Below are 18,234 nucleotides of genomic sequence, written 5' to 3'. Positions count from 1 at the left end.
GCTAACAGTCCAGTCAGTCGGACTTGCATCCTCCTTCGACTAGACTTGAAGAGAAGACACGTGATTCGGTGGTAAGTATAAGGGGACCCACATGGGCAGTGGTCAACGACACGTAGGGGTCAAAGTCAAGAGGGTCAGCCTAAGGATCTTGCCGATCGGAGAGGTCCTCTGGCCGCTCGGCCAGGATAGCGCCAGGGTTGGCGCGAAGATAGCTCGACTACGGGTCGGGCTTCCGACGCTCATGATTTGCTCGTATAGAGGAATTGCTGCGCCAAGCGGCCCGCTCGCTCGGCTGAGCTGTAGATCAACTAAAGACGCAGTCCCGTCCGAGTATGTGCCCGAGGGGCCTTCCCGCTCGATCCGACACGCCTTTACACCCGACCGCCGGGAAGGCCGAGCGACCCTCTCGGTCGGCCCGGAAACAGACAAAAGGTGCAAAAGAGGACAAAGGAGGCAGACAGCTGATGATATTTCTCGAGCCAGGTGCCGCCAACGGATAGCATGGTCGGTGGCTGGACTGGACAGAGAATCGTACGGTGGAAGTTTCCACCGTCATGTCAGAGATATGCTCGGACAGTTGCGGTATGGCGTCAGATACACTTTTCTGACACGACCATTCTGAGGTAGGCTTTGGGAAGCGTGCACATCTCGAGAAGTGTGCACGTGCCTCCCCGGGATCCTATATAATGCCCCCCAGACTTCGACGAAGGTATGTGAGATTCTTCATTGTAACTACAGTCTCGTTATTCTGCTTCCGCTTTTTCTCATCGTTGCCTGACTTGAGCGTCGGATGGTCGTCGTCGGGAACCCCTTCCCGGTTCGGCTTTGCTGCAGGTTCATCAGAGGTCCATGTTATTTTGGAGGTCATCAGAAGACAATATAGAGTGTCACGTTTTCAGCGTCCGTCAATTCGATTTTTGGACAGGATCATATTAGATAATGATCTTTGTATGAAAAAATTGAAGTAAATAAAATTTTATATACAGAAAGTGAAAATAAAATATTTTAAATACGAAGATGGCATATTATATAAAATTGAAGTTGTGATTGAGAATTTAAAATAATTTAGCGATAAAACTAAGCTTCAATCCTTAAATTTTATAAAATTGAGATGACGCCGTCCGGACACTCTTGCTAATTTAAAGGAGACGGGTGTTATTTTAATATTTACTAAAAGAAAGTGTTTCGATTTGGATTTTGTAACTATCTTTCCTGGCACCTACCGCCCTTCTTGTTACTTGCCGACCTTCCCAAGCATCGAACGGCGACATCTACCCAAACGTTCGCCCACGAACTCTGGGTCCCCAGCTGGAGCACTTCATGTGGGACACAGGCTTCTTTGCTCAGTGATCCATTGCGTGCGAGGTTCTGCGTGAGGGGAGCCAACTTTGGGGACGCATGTCGGTATCTCTACTATTAGACTTGTGATTCATCCAACTTCCGTTCTGTATCGGCCTTTCCGAATATTTGCCGATTCAATTAAATCGAAATTCAATTTCTTTAATTTAATTCAACTTGGAATTATTTATATCTCTCAAATCGCTTGTCGTGCAGTTTCGGCGATCCCAAATTCCCGAACTCGAGAAGGAGCCTCGAATTCTCCATCGGATGACGGGGAACGAGCGGCGAAGTGAAGCGGAATCGAGTCCGGCGGCGGCGGCGGTCGCAAGAGCGGGGAATGTGGGAGCCGACGTCGTCCCGGCGGAGGAGAAGGGGGCCTGTGTGGTCATCGACGTCGGGCGATGCAGCGGGAAGGAGGCAGACGAGGATGGTGGCGACCGGGAGGGGGAAAGCGAGTGCCGGATCTGCCAGTTGAGTTTGAGTTCCGGGGGAGAGGGTTCCGAGCTGATCCTGCTCGGGTGCGGCTGCAAGGGCGAGCTCGGCGTCGCACACCGCCACTGTGCGGAGGCTTGGTTTTCGGTCAAGGGCAACAGGTAAGCTTTGAATTTGCTTTGATCTGCCTTAATTTCCTCGATTTCATCGGATTTGACTTGGCTGCGTATGCTTTCAGACGATTAGATCTAGTTTGAGAAAGAGTATCCTTTTTCTAAGGCTGTGAAACGTTTCCTCACTGCTAGGCCTTGCTTTCTACTGGTTAATGTGGCAGGAAATCCTGGAGTTGTTTCATTCATCGTTCTTGTTTCACTCCTTTTTTTGATCTTTATCTTCGATTTTGCCGATTTGGAGAAAGTTTCTCGTAGGAGACATCTTTATAACCCTCTCTCCCTGGTTTGGGTCTTACCTTTTGACAAAAAGAGGTAGCTTTTTCCAGGGAAGGGAAGAAACTTCGAGGTTTTCCTTGTACAAGATAGTTTCTTATTCCATCGATTCCATGGCCATGCCATTTCTACACTCCATGACCCGCGAGGAACGTTGTAAAACCATTGCAACTAATCGAATGCATTGTAAAAACTATACCAGATTAATTAAATGAATAAGCTTTAACAACTCATTTAACTAAATGAATAAGTTTGAACATATATTTATTCAGCTAGAAATATAAATGAGCCAAATTAAGCTGAACAGTATTATACTCGAGCTCGGCTCGTTTAAATCATATTTGGACTCGAGCTCGAATCGAATGTTTATCATAAGGCTCGAGCTCGGTTCGTTATTAGCTCGATTATCGTTGTTAACGAGCCTAACTCGTTAAGCGAGCTCGAGCTCATTTTTGGACTCATTTTAGAGCTCGTTTTTGGATTCGTTTTAAGACTCGTTTTGCAGTCTTGTTAAGCGAGCTCGAAAATTTATTTGAATAAATATTCAACAAATCTAACAACTAAAATAAATAAGTTTGAATGACTCGTTTAACTAAACAAATAAGTTTAAATACATATGTGTTCAACTCGCTAATATTTTTGAATATATTTGTGAACAATATTTATTAATAAAACTTTTATCAACTTAATAAATAAAGAAAATTTCAAAATAACAAATAAATTTGTATTATTAAGCTACTAATCAAATAAATTTCAAATATAAAAATTTCAAATAATTAAAACAAATTTAAATTGAGAGTTTGATAATATTCACACTCAAATCAAACTCAAATAAATAAAAAAGAAACTAAGCTAAACTTGAATAATTATTTCAACGATTTGGTTCAAATATATTACCAACATAGAATTACATGATTTTGGTGAATGTTTGAAACTAATGATAATTTGTTCATATATTATTTGCATTGATTGTTTGAAACTAATTTTGATTTCCTCACTTCAAGATATTTACTTCTAAGTTGTAATCAGATCCATTGCCTTGCATTTTGTTGTATTGCCATAGCTGGTGTCATTGATTCTTTCTTGTTTTTTTTGACGCATGGGCAAAGTAGGAAGTGCAATTGCTTGCTTTTTCTCAAACTAGTCATTGGCTAGTTCGGTTTCAAATCTTGTTGGCATTTATCAAACTATAGGTATATATATTATATAGCTACTATTTGATACGGTATACTATTTGATACGGTATATTGTGAATGGACCTATAAATAATATGGAATCGATGGTTAAGATGATGTGACAGACAAAGTAAAAGGTGAGATGACGGTCAAAGTCAGAATATGTGCAGCTGAATGAGTCATTCTCGTCGGGACTTGGCTCCCGACTTTTTAGTGCCAAGATACATAGAATAAAGTTAGTCGGCCCTAGTGCCAGTCGGACATATAAGATCCAACTCTCCACTTTTAATTTACAATACAACTCTCAATATATAGCCAGTCGATCCAAGAGATGGTCAAACCTATAGGGTGTAGCTTCCCACTTCTCATGCGCAAACCTCCCATCATACAGCGGTCGGATATAATGTCGGTCGGTCTGCCTTCAGGGGACAACATTGTCAAAGAATCGTAACAACTTGTCGGAGAATAATGACTACCCACTAGGAAATATTCCAATACTATGACATATACATGCAACGGAACCTTCTTATGAGGATGGTTGTACATCGTCCATTACCTGACATCAGACAGTCTCAGCTCCATTATTGCGGAGGTTATAAAAGATGGTTCATATACATGTAACGTAAACTTCTTTAGAGGATGACTGCACATCTTTCATCCCTAACACATTCTGACACCTAACATTCTCTATCGCCTCATTAATTGCAGAGATCAATTAAATGAATAAGTTTGAACAACTCGTTTAGTTAAACGAATAAGTTTGAATATATATATGATTAACTCGTTAACGTTCGTGAACATGTTTGTAAACAATATTTATTAATAAAACTCTTATCAACTTACTAAATAAATAAAGAAACTTTTAAAATGAACAAACATATTTGTATTATTAAGCTCAATGACTAATTAAATAAATTTAAAATATAAAAATTTCAAATAATAAAACAAGCTTAAATTGAGAGTTTGATAACATCTAAACGAAGCAAGCTCAAGTCAAGTTAAAACTCATAAAAAAAATCAAGCTAAACTTGAACAATTATTTTAATGGCTTGATTCAAATATATTGCCAACATAGAATTAGGAGTGTAATCGAATCGAGTCGAACTCTTAAATGTTTGAAACTAATTTTGATTTCCTCACTTCAAAGATATTTACTTCTAAGTTGTAATCAGATCTATTGCCTTGCATTTTGTTGTATTGCCATAGCTGGTGTCATTGATTCTTTCTTTTTTTCACACATGGGCAAAGTAGGAAGTGCAATTGCTTGCTTTTTCTCAAACTAGTCATTGGCTTGTTCTGTTTCAAATCTTGTTGGCATTTATCAAACTATAGTTATATATATATATATATACTCGACTCCTCACTTTTTAGTGCCAAGATACACAGAATAAAATCAGTCAGCCCTAATGTCGATTGAATATATGATACTTAGCTCCCCATTTTTACAATATAACTCTCAGTATATAGTCGGTTGACCTAAGAGATGGTCGAACTTGCGGGGTGTAGCTCTCCGCTTCTTATACGCAAGCCTTCCATCATACAGCTGGTCAGATATAGGGTCCGTCGATCTGCCTACAAGGGACAACATTGTCAGGGAATTGTAACAACCTGTCAGAGAATAACGACTGCATGTCCACTAGAAAATATTCCGATATTTTGACATATACATGAAACAGAACCTTCTTATAAGGATGATTGTACATTTTCCCTTACCTGACATCTGACATTCTCAGCTATATTATTGCGGAGGTTATAAAAGATGGTGCATATACATGTAGCATAAGCCTCTTGAGAGGATGATCGTACATCTTTCATCCCCGACACATTTTGACACCTAACATTTTTTGTCGTCTCATTAATTGCAGAGGTTATGAGAGGCAGTATAAAAATGGGATTCTCTCTGTTGGTTGGTATGCTAACTTACATGCACGCACATACGCATCCAAATTGCTCTTCTATTGTTCCTCTTCTTTGACTCTTTTTGCCGGTGCTACCGTTCTGACTTGAGCATCGGAGTGTCTGCGTCAAGGACCCCCTTCTTGATTCTCGCTCTAACATTCCCCTTTGCTCTCTCTTTGGTGTGTGCAGAGAGGATCGACCCAGGTCTGCAACTCCTAACTCGAAGTCTTTCCTTTGTCAACATTCCTACCACCTAGCTAGCACGCCATCTCCTCTACTTTCAGACATGATCAAATTTAACGTCATTAGTGGGAAAAATGTCTTATTTTGAAACGCGAAAATGGAAGAGGCTGGACGATATTGTTACTTTGTCACAAGAAGACTTAAAGCTGCTAATAACTGTCCGAGCGCAGAGGTTAGTACAACAACAACAGCCGGGTGTCTTTTGTAGAACAACCCAACTGCATCAATGACAGATCCTCACACCGAACGAGGAGCGCAAGTGGAAGGCTCAATTGGGTTCCAACCAATTCTTCTCCTGAATGGATTCATGCAAGCATCTACACAGTCGATCAACTTTCCGTCGAATGACGGGCAACGAGCGGCGAAGTGAAGCAGAATCGAGTCCGGCGACGGCGGCGGTCGCAAGAGCGGGGAATGTGGGAGCCGACGTCGTCCCGGCGGAGGAGAAGGGGGCTTGTGTGGTCATCGACGTCGGGCGATGCAGCGGGAAGGAGGCAGACGAGGATGGCGGCGACCGGAAGGGGGAAAGCGAGTGCCGGATCTGCCAGTTGAGTTTGAGTTCCGGGGGAGAGGGTTCCGAGCTGATCTCGGGTGCGGCTGCAAGGGCGAGCTCGGCGTCGCACACCGCCACTGTGCTGAGGCTTGGTTTTCGGTCAAGGGCAACAGGTAAGTTTTGAATTTGCTTTGATCTGCCTTAATTTTCTCGATTTCATCGGATTTGACTTGGCTGCTTATGCTTTCAGACGATTAGATCTAGTTTGAGAAAGAGTATCCTTTTTCTAAGGCTGTGAAACGTTTCCTCACTGCTAGGCCTTGCTTTCTACTGGTTAATGTGGCAGGAAATCCTGGAGTTGTTTCATTCATCGTTCTTGTTTCACTCCTTTTTTTTTTATCTTTATCTTGGATTTTGCCAATTTGGAGAAAGTTCCTTGTAGGAGACATCTTTATGACCCTCTCTCCCTGGTTTGGGTCTTACCTTTTGACAAAAAGAGGTAGCTTTTTCCAGGGAAGGGAAGAAACTTCGAGGTTTTCCTTGTACAAGATAGTTTCTTATTCCATCGTTTCCATGACCATGCCATTTCTACACTCCATGACCCGTGAGGAACGTAGTAAAACCATTGCAACTAATCGAACGCGTTGTAAATGTTGTCTACGGGTAGCTTCTGGAGTATTCAAACTGATCGTCGAGGCTAGTGTTCGACACTATCTCCGTAAACGATATTGCTCCGCTACGGTGCTTAACGGATTGTTGCAATTCGTTCCCAAGATACAACGACGACGAACGTCTCGGAATCGTAGCACTCCGACTTCCGAGACCAGCGAACCTTTAGTAGACTTCTTGGACTCTTGAATGCACAAGATGTGATGAATGCTTGAGGAAGAGAAGAGAAGATTGAGTGAGTATTCCATCATCTGGAGGGTTCTATTTATACTGAACGAAGAGGTTGAGTGTCCTTTGGGTGAGTGGATGTGTTCCTTGGGCTGGATCGATCTAGATCATCTATTCTGAAGGGTTGTAACCCTTCACTAAGCCCACTTCAGTCTCATCCATCAGATCTGAGGAGTTGTGACCCTCAGATCCCGCCTATTGTCATCAGCCATCGGATCGGATCCATGATCGATGCTCGGAATCGAGCCTCCGATTCCGAGATCGTTACTCTTTGCGATCCAACGCTCTAGATCGCATCACAAGCGATCCATCATATCTATTTGATCAACGTTGATCAACGGTAGCCATTGATTCGATGCGTACGTGCGAAGTGCAAAGTGCGCCTACAAAGCGCCCATTGTGCACGTGCGCACGTGCGCACGTGGCGGGTGGCGGGCTCACAGGTGCGAGCACCTGCTCGCCCTGGGCTAAGGGGTCACCTGTCCTTTTATTTTTTGTGTTAACTCCATTAACACATCTTCATTAATAAGTAGAGAATACACATCGAAAATTTCCGATGTGGGACTATTCTCCTATGCACTTTATTAATGAATAACAAATGTTATTTTGGGTTGACTTTAAACATTAATTTCTCATTCACCCTTAATCGGTTTTGAGCAAATTAATAGTCTAAATCTATCACGCGAATCGTAGATTTCAATTTTGAAGTCAATTACGACTTTCAACAATTGATGGCTTCCTTCCTCTAAATCGTTTTGGTCCATTTAAGGCTGATATCCAACATCCCCATGAATGGAATGTCTGATGCGTGTATCGTCTGACATTTTCAAGAGTCCATCGATAAGTCAACTGCGTCGGAGAGGTAGCGTGGCTTTGAACCTTCCGTAGTGAAATGCTATCGAGTATACTAATTGTGATGAGCGTGATGTCTTGAGCTGCTCAATTGTTGGTGTATACTTAAACAATAACACCCATGAGATCTATCTCACTATTTTAGGTTCTCGTGGTTGGTTCCGTTTGACCGTGGATACCATCTTGGATTCATGAGTGTTTCATTGAGCGGCTGTCTTCACACTCACATAGGTGACACTTCTATCAAGAGTATCCTACCATACTCCACCTTATCAGGTATAGAAGTCACTAAAAGCATAAGCTTAACCTCACTACATGAGGTAGGACAGCACAAATTCATCCTAGGATTGGGATAGAGATAAACTATCTAATGTGCTGGACCACAACTTCTGTAACTTCGTTGTCCCATTGAACCAAGATCTTGGGATCTCCAGTCAACAAGGTTGGGTTACCGCTACAGTCGTTTTTAGTTGTAGATTTTTAATCCCATTCCTCTAGATGAGCAGTATACTTGATCTCGACTTAACCCCTTCGTTAGATGATCTGCCAAATTATCTTTAGACTTAACATAGTCGATTGCAATCACTCCATTCGAGATCAACTGCCTAATGGTATTATGTCTACGACGTATATGTCGTGACTTCCCATTATACATATTACTCTGTGCCCTTCCAATCGCCGATTGACTATCACAGTGGATTAATGGCGAGGTTTCACCGACTAGGAATATCTTCGAAATTTTGCGACCATTCGACTTCCTCTACTTTGTCTAGTGCTATAAACTCGGATTCCATAGTTGGCCAGAAGCAATGCAAGTGCTGGTGGATTTCTGAATCTTGCTCCCCGCGATCATGAATACATATCCACTAGTGGATTTGGAGTCTTTTGCGATATCCAATTAGCATCACAATATCCTTCCAATACAGCGGAATATTTTCTATAATGTAATCCATAGTTCATAGTATATTTCAAATATCCGAGAACTCGCATCAACTTTTCAATGGGTGTCGTTTGGATTACTCGTAAAACGACTCGGTTTGTTGACCAGACAGGCAATATCCGGACGTGTGCGGTTTGTGAGATACATCAAACGCCTATTATCGAGAATATTCCAACTGCGATATGGTCTCACCATGGTTTTGCTAAGTGTTGACTTAGATCCATAGGTGTTTTCACTGTAGAGAGATCGTCGCATTGAATTTTTTCAATACTGATTCTACATAATGGGATTGTGTTAAAACTATCCCTTCTGTCCTGAGAATTTTAATTCCAATATAGCATCTGCTACCCATATCTTTCATATCAAAATTCCGGTCAACATTTTCTTTGTAGTCATGATTACATCATGATTACTGCCATTATTAGCATGTCGTCTACGTATAGGCAGACAATTACATAGGTGTGTTTTTGACATAAATGCATTTGTCACATTCATTTATTCTGAATTCGTTTGACAACATTACTTTGTCAAATTTTTGGTGTCATTGTTTAGGCGCTTAAGTCCGTCATGACGACTTAACAAGTCGACACACCTTTTTCTCATTCCCAGGAGCCATGAACCCTTCGGGTTGCTCCATATAAATTTCTTCTTCCAACTCACCATTTAAGAATGCAGTCTTAACATCCATTTGATGTATTTTAAGGTCATACAATGCTGCAATGGCTATTAGCACTCGTATGGACGTAATCCTTGTCACCGGTGAGTATGTATCGAAGTAATTAAGGCCTTCCTCTTGCTTGTACCCCTTGGCTACAAGTCTGGCTTTATACTTGTCAATTGATCCATCAGCTTTATACTTACGTTTTAGTATCCACTTACAACCTAACGGTTTATTACCAGAAGGAAGGTCTACTAATTCCCAAGTATGATTATTCATGATAGACTCAATTTCACTATTGACAGCTTCTTTCCACATTGGAGCATCGGGTCTAGAGAGAGCTTCACTTAATGTTCTTGGTTCCATTTCTGACATGAAAGTCATGAAATCTGGCCCGAACGATTTCTCAACTCTAGCCCGTTTGCTACGACGTGGCTCTTCACTTTGATCGTTAATAGTCCTTTTATAACAGCTAAGTTCGGTAACGTCATTTTTGTTTGAACTTCCGTTGTTATCACTTTCAACGTTTCCCTTTTTATTTGGGAATACGTTTTCAAAGAATATCGCATTTCGAGATTCTATGGTTGTTCCCACATGTATATCAGGAATATCTGATTTGTGAACTAGGAAACGATATGCACTACTATTATGGGCATATCCGACAAATATCGCATCGAACGTTTTAGGTCCGATCTTTACTTGCTTTGGTTTAGGTACTTCGACCTTTGCCAAGCACCCCCACACTTTCAGGTATTTGTACGATGGCTCGCGGCCTTTCCATAGTTCATATGGAGTTTTATCATTTTTCTTATGAGGGATTCTGTTGAGAATGTGATTTGCCGATAATATTGCTTCCCCCCACAAGTTTTGAGGTAAGCCTGAATTTATCAACAAGGCATTCATCATTTCTTTTAGTGTCCGATTTTTTACACCATTTGATTGAGGTGAGTAAGGTGCCGTTGTTTGATGGATAATGCGATTCTGTACAAAATTCATCAAACGGTGCACCATATTCTCCACCTCTATCGCTTCGAATTATTTTAATTCGTTTGTCAAGTTGGTTTTCAACTTCTGTTTTATAGGTTCCGCCCGCCTCTAGGGCTTCGTCTTTACTTCTTAAAAGAAAGACATAACAGAACTTTGTGCAGTCATCGATAAAAGTAATAAAATATTTTTTACCTCCTCTAGTTTGCACAAATTTCAAGTCACATAGATCACTATGTATTAACTCTAGAGGAGTTGTCGTCATTTCCACCGAATGAAAAGGTAGTTTCGTCATTTTCGCTTCCACGCACACTTCACATTTGAGTGTTCCGTCAACATTGACGTTTGGTAATAAATTTAATTTGACGAGACGTTTGAGAGTATTATTATTCACATGTCCGAGTCGATCATGCCATAAATTAAAACACTCAACAACATAGTTGAAGCATTTATTTTATTACCATCAAAATTTGGAGTACAGGCATTACAACCATTTTGAATAAACCCTTTTCTAGGTACCCCTTTCCTACGAAGACACCATTCTTCGTAAGTACAAAGTTGTTTGACCGGAACACTAGCCTAAATCCGGCCTTAACTAGTGCTTTGATGTCGGGAACATGGAGTACATCAATGAGTGTTAGCTCCTTTCCGGATCTTCGGAACAACTTTCCGAGTCCAACAATTGGCGGCGTCGTGGAATTACCCATATAGAGCTTCCGCCATTTATCGAGTATACTTGGAGAACATCGCTTTATCGGAGCGGATATGACGAGTTGCTCCGATGTCGATGAACCATCGCTTGGGTTGGTATCCACCAGTTGGCTTCAAATACAACCGTAGTGAGATCCAAGTCCTCAAGAGAGGTTGCGACATGATTCGCAACATCCTTTGGCCCCTTGGTTGGCTTCTTTGGGCGTCTGCAGTCCTTGGATAGGTGTCCTGCCTTTCCACAGTTGTAGCAGGAGCCTTTGAACTTCTTTGCTTGAGCCTTCCTTTTGAACTGCTTCGACTTTTTGGCGTTCGGCTCGACCAGGTTGGACATTTCGTCTATAGTCCGCTTGGTTCCTCTGGAGTCGGATAACTTTCGATTATCCTCTTCTATTCGTAGCCTCAGGATCAGGTCTTGCAGCCCTATTTCCTTTTGCTTGTGCTTTAGGTAATTCTTGAAATCCTTCCATGACGGAGGGAGCTTCTCATACTGCGAATGTCTCGTTCAGCTTCATGCCTTCGGCGTCCGGATCATGCCGTATTAATTGCATATCTTGGACTTGAGATGAGACGCTTTTGAGTCCACCATCTTGAAATCCAGAAATCGGTCGAATCCAGCATTTTCGGTCTTGTATTTCTTCTCAAGGGATTCCCACAAAGATTTTGCCGTCTCCAGAGAACAATATACGTTATATAACGTGTTGTCAAGGCGTTGAGTATATAATTGCGCGACGAAAATCTCCATGAGACCATCGCTAGCGACCTTACTTCCTTAGTAGCGGTGGCGTGCAAAACCGTATAAGGTTTAGCGTTGTTAGATAAAACAACATCTTCTGCCATCTTTTGAAGTCGGTTCCGGTGAATTTCTCCGGCTTTTCTCCGTCCGGAATGGTTGTCGGAATGGCGGTCGGGACGGTCGGAACAGCCGTCGGAATGTCGTTGGTAGCCATATCGATTTGCAAAGTTCGCCTACTAAGCGCCCAGTGGAGTATGCAAACTGATCGTCGAGGCTAGTGTTCGACACTATCTCCGTAAGCGATATTGCTCCGCTACGGTGCTTAACGGATTATTGCAATTCGTTCCCAAGATACTACGCGACGAACGTCTCGGAATCGTAACACTCCGAGACCAGTGAACCTTTAGTAGACTTCTTGGACTCTTGAATGCACAAGATGTGATGAATGCTTGAGGAAGAGAAGAGAAGATTGAGTGAGTATTCCATCATCTGGAGGGTTCTATTTATACTGAACGAAGAGGTTGAGTGTCCTTTGGGTGAGTGGATGTGTTCCTTGGGCTGGATTGATCTAGATCATCTATTCTGAAGGGTTGTAACCCTTCACTAAGCCCACTTCAATCTCATCCATCAGATCTGAGGAGTTGTGACCCTCAGATCCCGCCTATTGTCATCAGCCATCGGATCTGGATCCATTGATTCGATGCTTCAGATCAAGCCTCATCCCAGGCCGTCAGATCGTTACTCTTTGCGATCCAACGCTCTAGATCGCATCACAAGCGATCCATCATATCTATTTGATCAACGTTGATCAACGGTAGCCATTGATTCGATGCGTACGTGCGAAGTGCAAAGTGCGCCTACAAAGCGCCCATTGCGCACGTGCGCACGTGCGCACGTGGCGGGTGGCGGGCTCACAGGTGCGAGCACCTGCTCGCCCTGGGCTAAGGGGTCACCTGTCCTTTTATTTTTTGTGTTAACTCCATTAACACATCTTCATTAATAAGTAGAGAATACACATCGAAAATTTCCGATGTGAGACTATTCTCCTATGCACTTTATTAATGAATAACAAATGTTATTTTGGGTTGACTTTAAACATTAATTTCTCATTCACCCTTAATCGGTTTTGAGCAAATTAATAGTCTAAATCTATCTACGCGAATCGTAGATTTCAATTTTGAAGTCAATTACGACTTTCAACAATTGATGGCTTCCTTCCTCTAAATCGTTTTGGTCCATTTAAGGCCCCAATATCCAACAGTAAAAACATATACATGAGATCAATTGTATGAATAAGCTTGGTTTAACTAGACAAATAAGCTTAAACACGTATGACTTATTAATATTTGTAAATATATTTATGAATACTATTTATTAATAAATTTTTTATCAATTTATTAAATAAATAAAGAAATTTTCAAAATAAAAAAAAGGGCAGTCCGGTGCACGAAGCTCCCGCCATGTGGGGTCCCGGGGAAGGATCCATTGTACGCAGCCTTACCCTGCTTTTTGCAAGAGGCTGTTTCTAGGATTCGAACCCGTGACCTTTTGGTCACATGGCAACAACTTTACCATTGCGCCAAGGCTCCCCTTCAAATAAATTTTCAAAATGAACGACATATTTGTATTATTAAGCTCAATGACTAATCAAATAAATTTAAAATATAAAAATTTTAAATAATCAAATAAATTTAAATTGAAAGTTTGATAACATCTAAACGAAGTAAACGCAAGCCAAACTCAAACTAATAAAAAATAAACTAAGCTAAACTTGAACAATTATTTTAACGGCTTGGTTCAAATATATTGCCAACAAGAATTAGGGATGTAATCAAGTTGAGTCGAATTTTTGAATGTTTGAGTTTGACTCATTTATAATCGAGTCAAATTCGAACTTTATTTAACGAATTATTCATGACTCACGAGCTTATTCGAGCTTTTATCAAGACTAAATGAGTTTAATAAATATAAATTATAAATTTAAATATTCATTAAAAATTAAATTATATATTTAGAAAAAATTATAATATTCTTAGTAAAATTTATAATTTTATTATAATCAATAAATTTAATATATTTATCTATATTTTTCATAAATATAGTATAAAATATATAAATTCAATATCTAAATTATTATTTTTTCATTTAAAAATTGATTCATGAGCTTACTAATGAAAGCACTCAAGAGCTAACGAGCCGAGTATTGTGAAACTTGAGTTTGATTTATTTATCTTAACAAGATCGAATCGAAATTCGAATAACTCATGAGTGACTTAGTTTATTTACACCCTATATATAATTACATGATTTTGATGATTGTTTGAAACTGATGATAATTTATTTATATATTATTTGCGTTGATTGTTAGAAACTAATTTTGATTTCCTCACTTCGAAGATATTTACTTCTAAATTGTAATCAGATCCGTTGCCATGCATTTTGTTGTATTGCCATAGCTTGTGTCATTGATTCTTTTTTTGACACATGGGCAAAGTAGGAGGCGCAATTGCTTGCTTTTTCTCGATCTTTATTATGAAGCTTTAGTTTAATTTGTTTATCTTAACAAGTTTTATTAAATGAGTCTAAACTAATTTTTAACAAGTTTTATTAAATGAGCCCAAACTAATTTTTAACGAACTGAGGTTCGAATATTTCATTAACGATATGATTCATTTACACTGCTATATAAAATTACATGATTTTGATGAATGTTTGAAACTAATGATAATTTGTTCATATATTATTTGCGTTGATTGTTTGAAACTAATTTTGATTTCCTCACTTCGAAGATATTTACTTAAAGTTGTATTCACATCCATTGCCATGCATTTTGTTGTATTGCCATAGCTTGTGTCATTGATTCTGTTTTTTGACACATGGGCAAAGTAGGAGGCGAATTGCTTGCTTTTTCTCAAACTAGTCATTTGGTAGTTCTGTTTCAAATCTTGTTGGCATTTATCAAACTATAGTTATATATCTTATGTAGATGTTATATAATACGGTATGTTGTGAGGGAACCTATAAATAATATGAAATCGATGGTTAAAATAATATGATAGTCAAAGTTAAGGTGAAGTGGTTGTTAAAGTTAGAATATGTGTAGCTAAATGAGTCACTTTCGCCGGGACTCGACTCTCCACTTCTTAGTACTAAGATACACAGAATAAAGTCAGTCAGCACTAGCATCGATTGGACATATGAGATCCAACTTCCCATTTTTACAATACAACTCTCAGTATATAGTCGATCGACTCAAGAGATGGTCGAACTTGCGGGGTGTAACTCCCCACTTCTCATGTGCAAGCCTCCCATAATACAGCTGGTCGCATATAGGGCTGGTCGATCTGCCTCCAGGGTACAACATTGTCAGAGAATCGTAACAACTTGTCGGAGAATAATGTCTATCCACCAGGAAATATTCCGATATTATGTCGTATACATGCAACAAAACTTTCTTATAAGGGTGGTTGTACATCTTCCATTACCTGACATCAGGCATTCACAGTTGCATTATTGCGGAGGTTATAAAAGATGGTTCATATACATGTAGCATAAGATTTTTTAGAGGATGACTGTACATCTTTCATCCCCGACACATTCTGACACAACATTCACTGTCGCCTCATTAATTGCAGAGGTTCTGAAAGGCAGTATAAAAATGGGATCCTCTTCGTTGGTCAGATATGCTCACTTACTCGCATGCACATACGCATCCATACTGCTCTTCTACTGTTCCTCTTCTTAGACCCTTTTTACCGGTGCTACTATTCTGACTTGAGGTTGGAGTGCTTGCGTCATGGACCCCCTCCCTGATTCTCGCTCTAACATTCCCCTTTGCTCTCTCTTTGGTGTGCGCAGAAAGGATCAATCCAGGTTTGCTATAGCTCGAAGTCTTTCCTTCGTCAACATTCCTACCACCTAGCTAGCACGTCATTTCCCCCACTTTCAGACATGATCAAATTTGACGTTGTCTGTGAAAAAATGTCTGAATTTGAAATCCGGAAATATAAAAGGCTGGACAACTCAACATTGTTACTTTGTCAAAAGAAGACTTAGAGCTGCAATAACTGCCCGAGCGCAGAGGTTAGTACAACAACAACAGCCGGATGCCTTTTGTAAAATAATCCAACTGCGACATACCCTCACACCGAGCGAGGGGTCCGAGTAAAAGGTCCAATTGGATTCTAACCAATTCCTCCTCTCCCGAATGAATTCTTGCAAGCATCTACACAGTAGATCAGCTTTCCGCCTCTGCCCCCATCCCCGGTTGCATATATTTTTTAGTTTAATTATATTGCTATGACTCAGTCTAATATTCATTGATAAAGTGTTCTTACCTTAATCATTTTCTATGTGATGCAGATGTTGTGAGATTTGCGGCGCCATTGCGAAAAACATCACTGTCGTGGTGGACAGCAGGGTTTCAGAGGAAGGTCCGAGCCGGGGAGAGTCGAACACACGCAGTCCATCCGACACCGGCGAGAGGATCGTTTGCTGGAGGCGCCTTCCCGTCTGCAACCTGCTAATGGCCTGCCTTATAATAGCCTTCATTCTGCTATGGTTCTTCCGCGTAAGCATGTTCTAAGAATCAGTCTCGAGTTTTTCATACCAATAAAATCCGAAACCACGAGTCGCTCTCCCTGTATCATTCTTATAGATAAACTAATTTCCTATTTGATCATAATAGATAGCTACTGCTATAGTTCAAAAGCCTCAACAGTAGTAAGTAGCAGGCTAGTTTGAATCTGATCGTTTCAGACGGATCATTCACAAGATACCAGACATCTTTAAGCTTCCTCGACCACTCGGAAGATATGCACGCAGAGCTCGACAGGGCCAACGAGCTCAAACGCGCAGAAGTCTCCTTCCTCGAGTTTGTTGGCTCGCACGAAGGCTGTCCACCCTTTGGCTATCTGGCACCTCAAGCTCGGGCTGTAGTTCACGGTCCATGACCTTCCGCTGGGGTCACGAAGGACCATGCTCGATTTCTCCTGTGGAAGATGTTCCCGTGAAAACCGATTTGGGACATTCTGCAACCAAAACAGAGTAGAAGAAGCTCAATGAGAAAAGCAATGCAGAGACATGGCGTGAGAAAGGAATCATACCAGGTACGGTCTGTGGACGTGGGTGGGCGTCATGCGGAGAACGATGAAAGGGAACGACGAGGTGAAGGCGTTCGCAGCTTGCTGCGCTTTCAGCCTCTCTTCTTCCATTGGATTGGTTTCCTGTGCTTCGTGTTTGATGATCTGTAAGCTCAAACCTTTATTCTTCTCCTCCTTCTCCTTCTTCGCTTCAGATTGAAGGGGCTTCCTCCCCGGTTTGACAGAGAACACGTCTTCTCTCTCGCACGCGCTCGTGTCGAAGATTAAGACCGTGAAGTGCATGTTGCCGTCGTACTGGAAGACGAGGAATTCGTACTCGTTGAGGGAGTGATCTTTGACGAACTTGGGCCAGCCTGTGGTCAGGAATGTGTCTTCCGTTGACCGGCCGAGTTCTACGTGCCATTTGCTCCCGCTGGGGCCGTGAAGGATTACCCTCTTGGACTTTACTCCCGAAATGTGTTTCAAGAAATTTGGGGGAATCCTCTGAAACAAGAAGACGAATCAGATCGCAACAGTGGCTGTAAATGTGTGATTAAGAGAAAGAGGAGAGACAGGGGAAGAAGAAAGCTTTCCAGGTGGTGGGTGAAGTCACCCAGAAGGACTTTGAAAAAGTGGGGCTTCCTGTTCGCAGCTCCCTTCTTCTTCATCTCTGCTTCTTCTTGCTGCAGCTGCTGGTTCTTTGGTGGCATAATTATGGATCTCAGATCGCTATCAAAGCTCGAACTGCTGCAGCTGAGAATTCGGCAGAGAGCGAGAGAGATGGCGGAGGTGATACAGGAGTCGGCGCTTCTTTTGAGAGCTCGCGAGTCGCAACGCTGCGCCACTGCTCTGCTTCAATTGCCGCGACGGCAGGACGAGGGCGACCCACACGTGTCCAGTTAAACCCCGACCACATCGAACAACGTGACCAATTCAGCCGAGTGTGTTTAAATATAATGGATAATGTTAAATGATTAGAATTTGAATTTTTTTTAATTATAAATTGTGATGAAAATGAATTATTTCATTTATAAATGGAATTTCATAGACCCTACTTATTATAAAAGTAAATCAGGGGTTACGAGGATCACGACTACTTGAATCTAGTCGGTCCATATATTTTGTAAATTATTATTAAAAATATTTTAGTAATATATATTACAATTCAATTTGGCCTGATTACGTAGATTTACTAAAATTTATTTGATAACATAATCAAGTTGAATTTAAAATAAATTACATTTTTAAAATAATTATTTAAGATAGACTTGATTTATGTTTGTATGAGTCTAAGTTTATTTGAATTTTGACTTCAATTTGATTCGTTTAAATATTATCGAACTCTCAAT

General features: G+C 40.9%; 2 protein-coding genes across 2 annotated transcripts; one reads left to right on the top strand and one right to left on the bottom strand.

The window, feature by feature from the left end:
* Positions 1-1,521: 1,521 nt before the first annotated feature.
* Positions 1,522-16,517, top strand: LOC121979359. Its single transcript, XM_042531341.1, has 2 exons — positions 1,522-1,934; positions 16,167-16,517. Exons 1-2 carry the CDS (start codon positions 1,609-1,611, stop codon positions 16,387-16,389), a joined length of 549 nt encoding a protein of 182 aa, XP_042387275.1. The 5' UTR covers positions 1,522-1,608; the 3' UTR covers positions 16,390-16,517.
* On the bottom strand, positions 16,478-17,826 carry LOC121979358 (B3 domain-containing protein Os01g0723500-like). Its single transcript, XM_042531340.1, has 3 exons — positions 17,479-17,826; positions 16,910-17,389; positions 16,478-16,834 (listed from the first exon to the last, which is right to left on the bottom strand). The coding sequence occupies exons 1-3, from the start codon at positions 17,593-17,595 to the stop codon at positions 16,592-16,594; spliced, it is 840 nt and encodes a 279-aa protein (XP_042387274.1). The 5' UTR covers positions 17,596-17,826; the 3' UTR covers positions 16,478-16,591.
* Between the last annotated feature and the right edge of the window lie 408 nt (positions 17,827-18,234).

The sequence above is a fragment of the Zingiber officinale genome, chromosome 5A (assembly GCF_018446385.1).
Source record: "Zingiber officinale cultivar Zhangliang chromosome 5A, Zo_v1.1, whole genome shotgun sequence".
NCBI lineage: Eukaryota > Viridiplantae > Streptophyta > Magnoliopsida > Zingiberales > Zingiberaceae > Zingiber > Zingiber officinale.
This window is presented reverse-complemented; position numbering and strand designations above follow the sequence as displayed.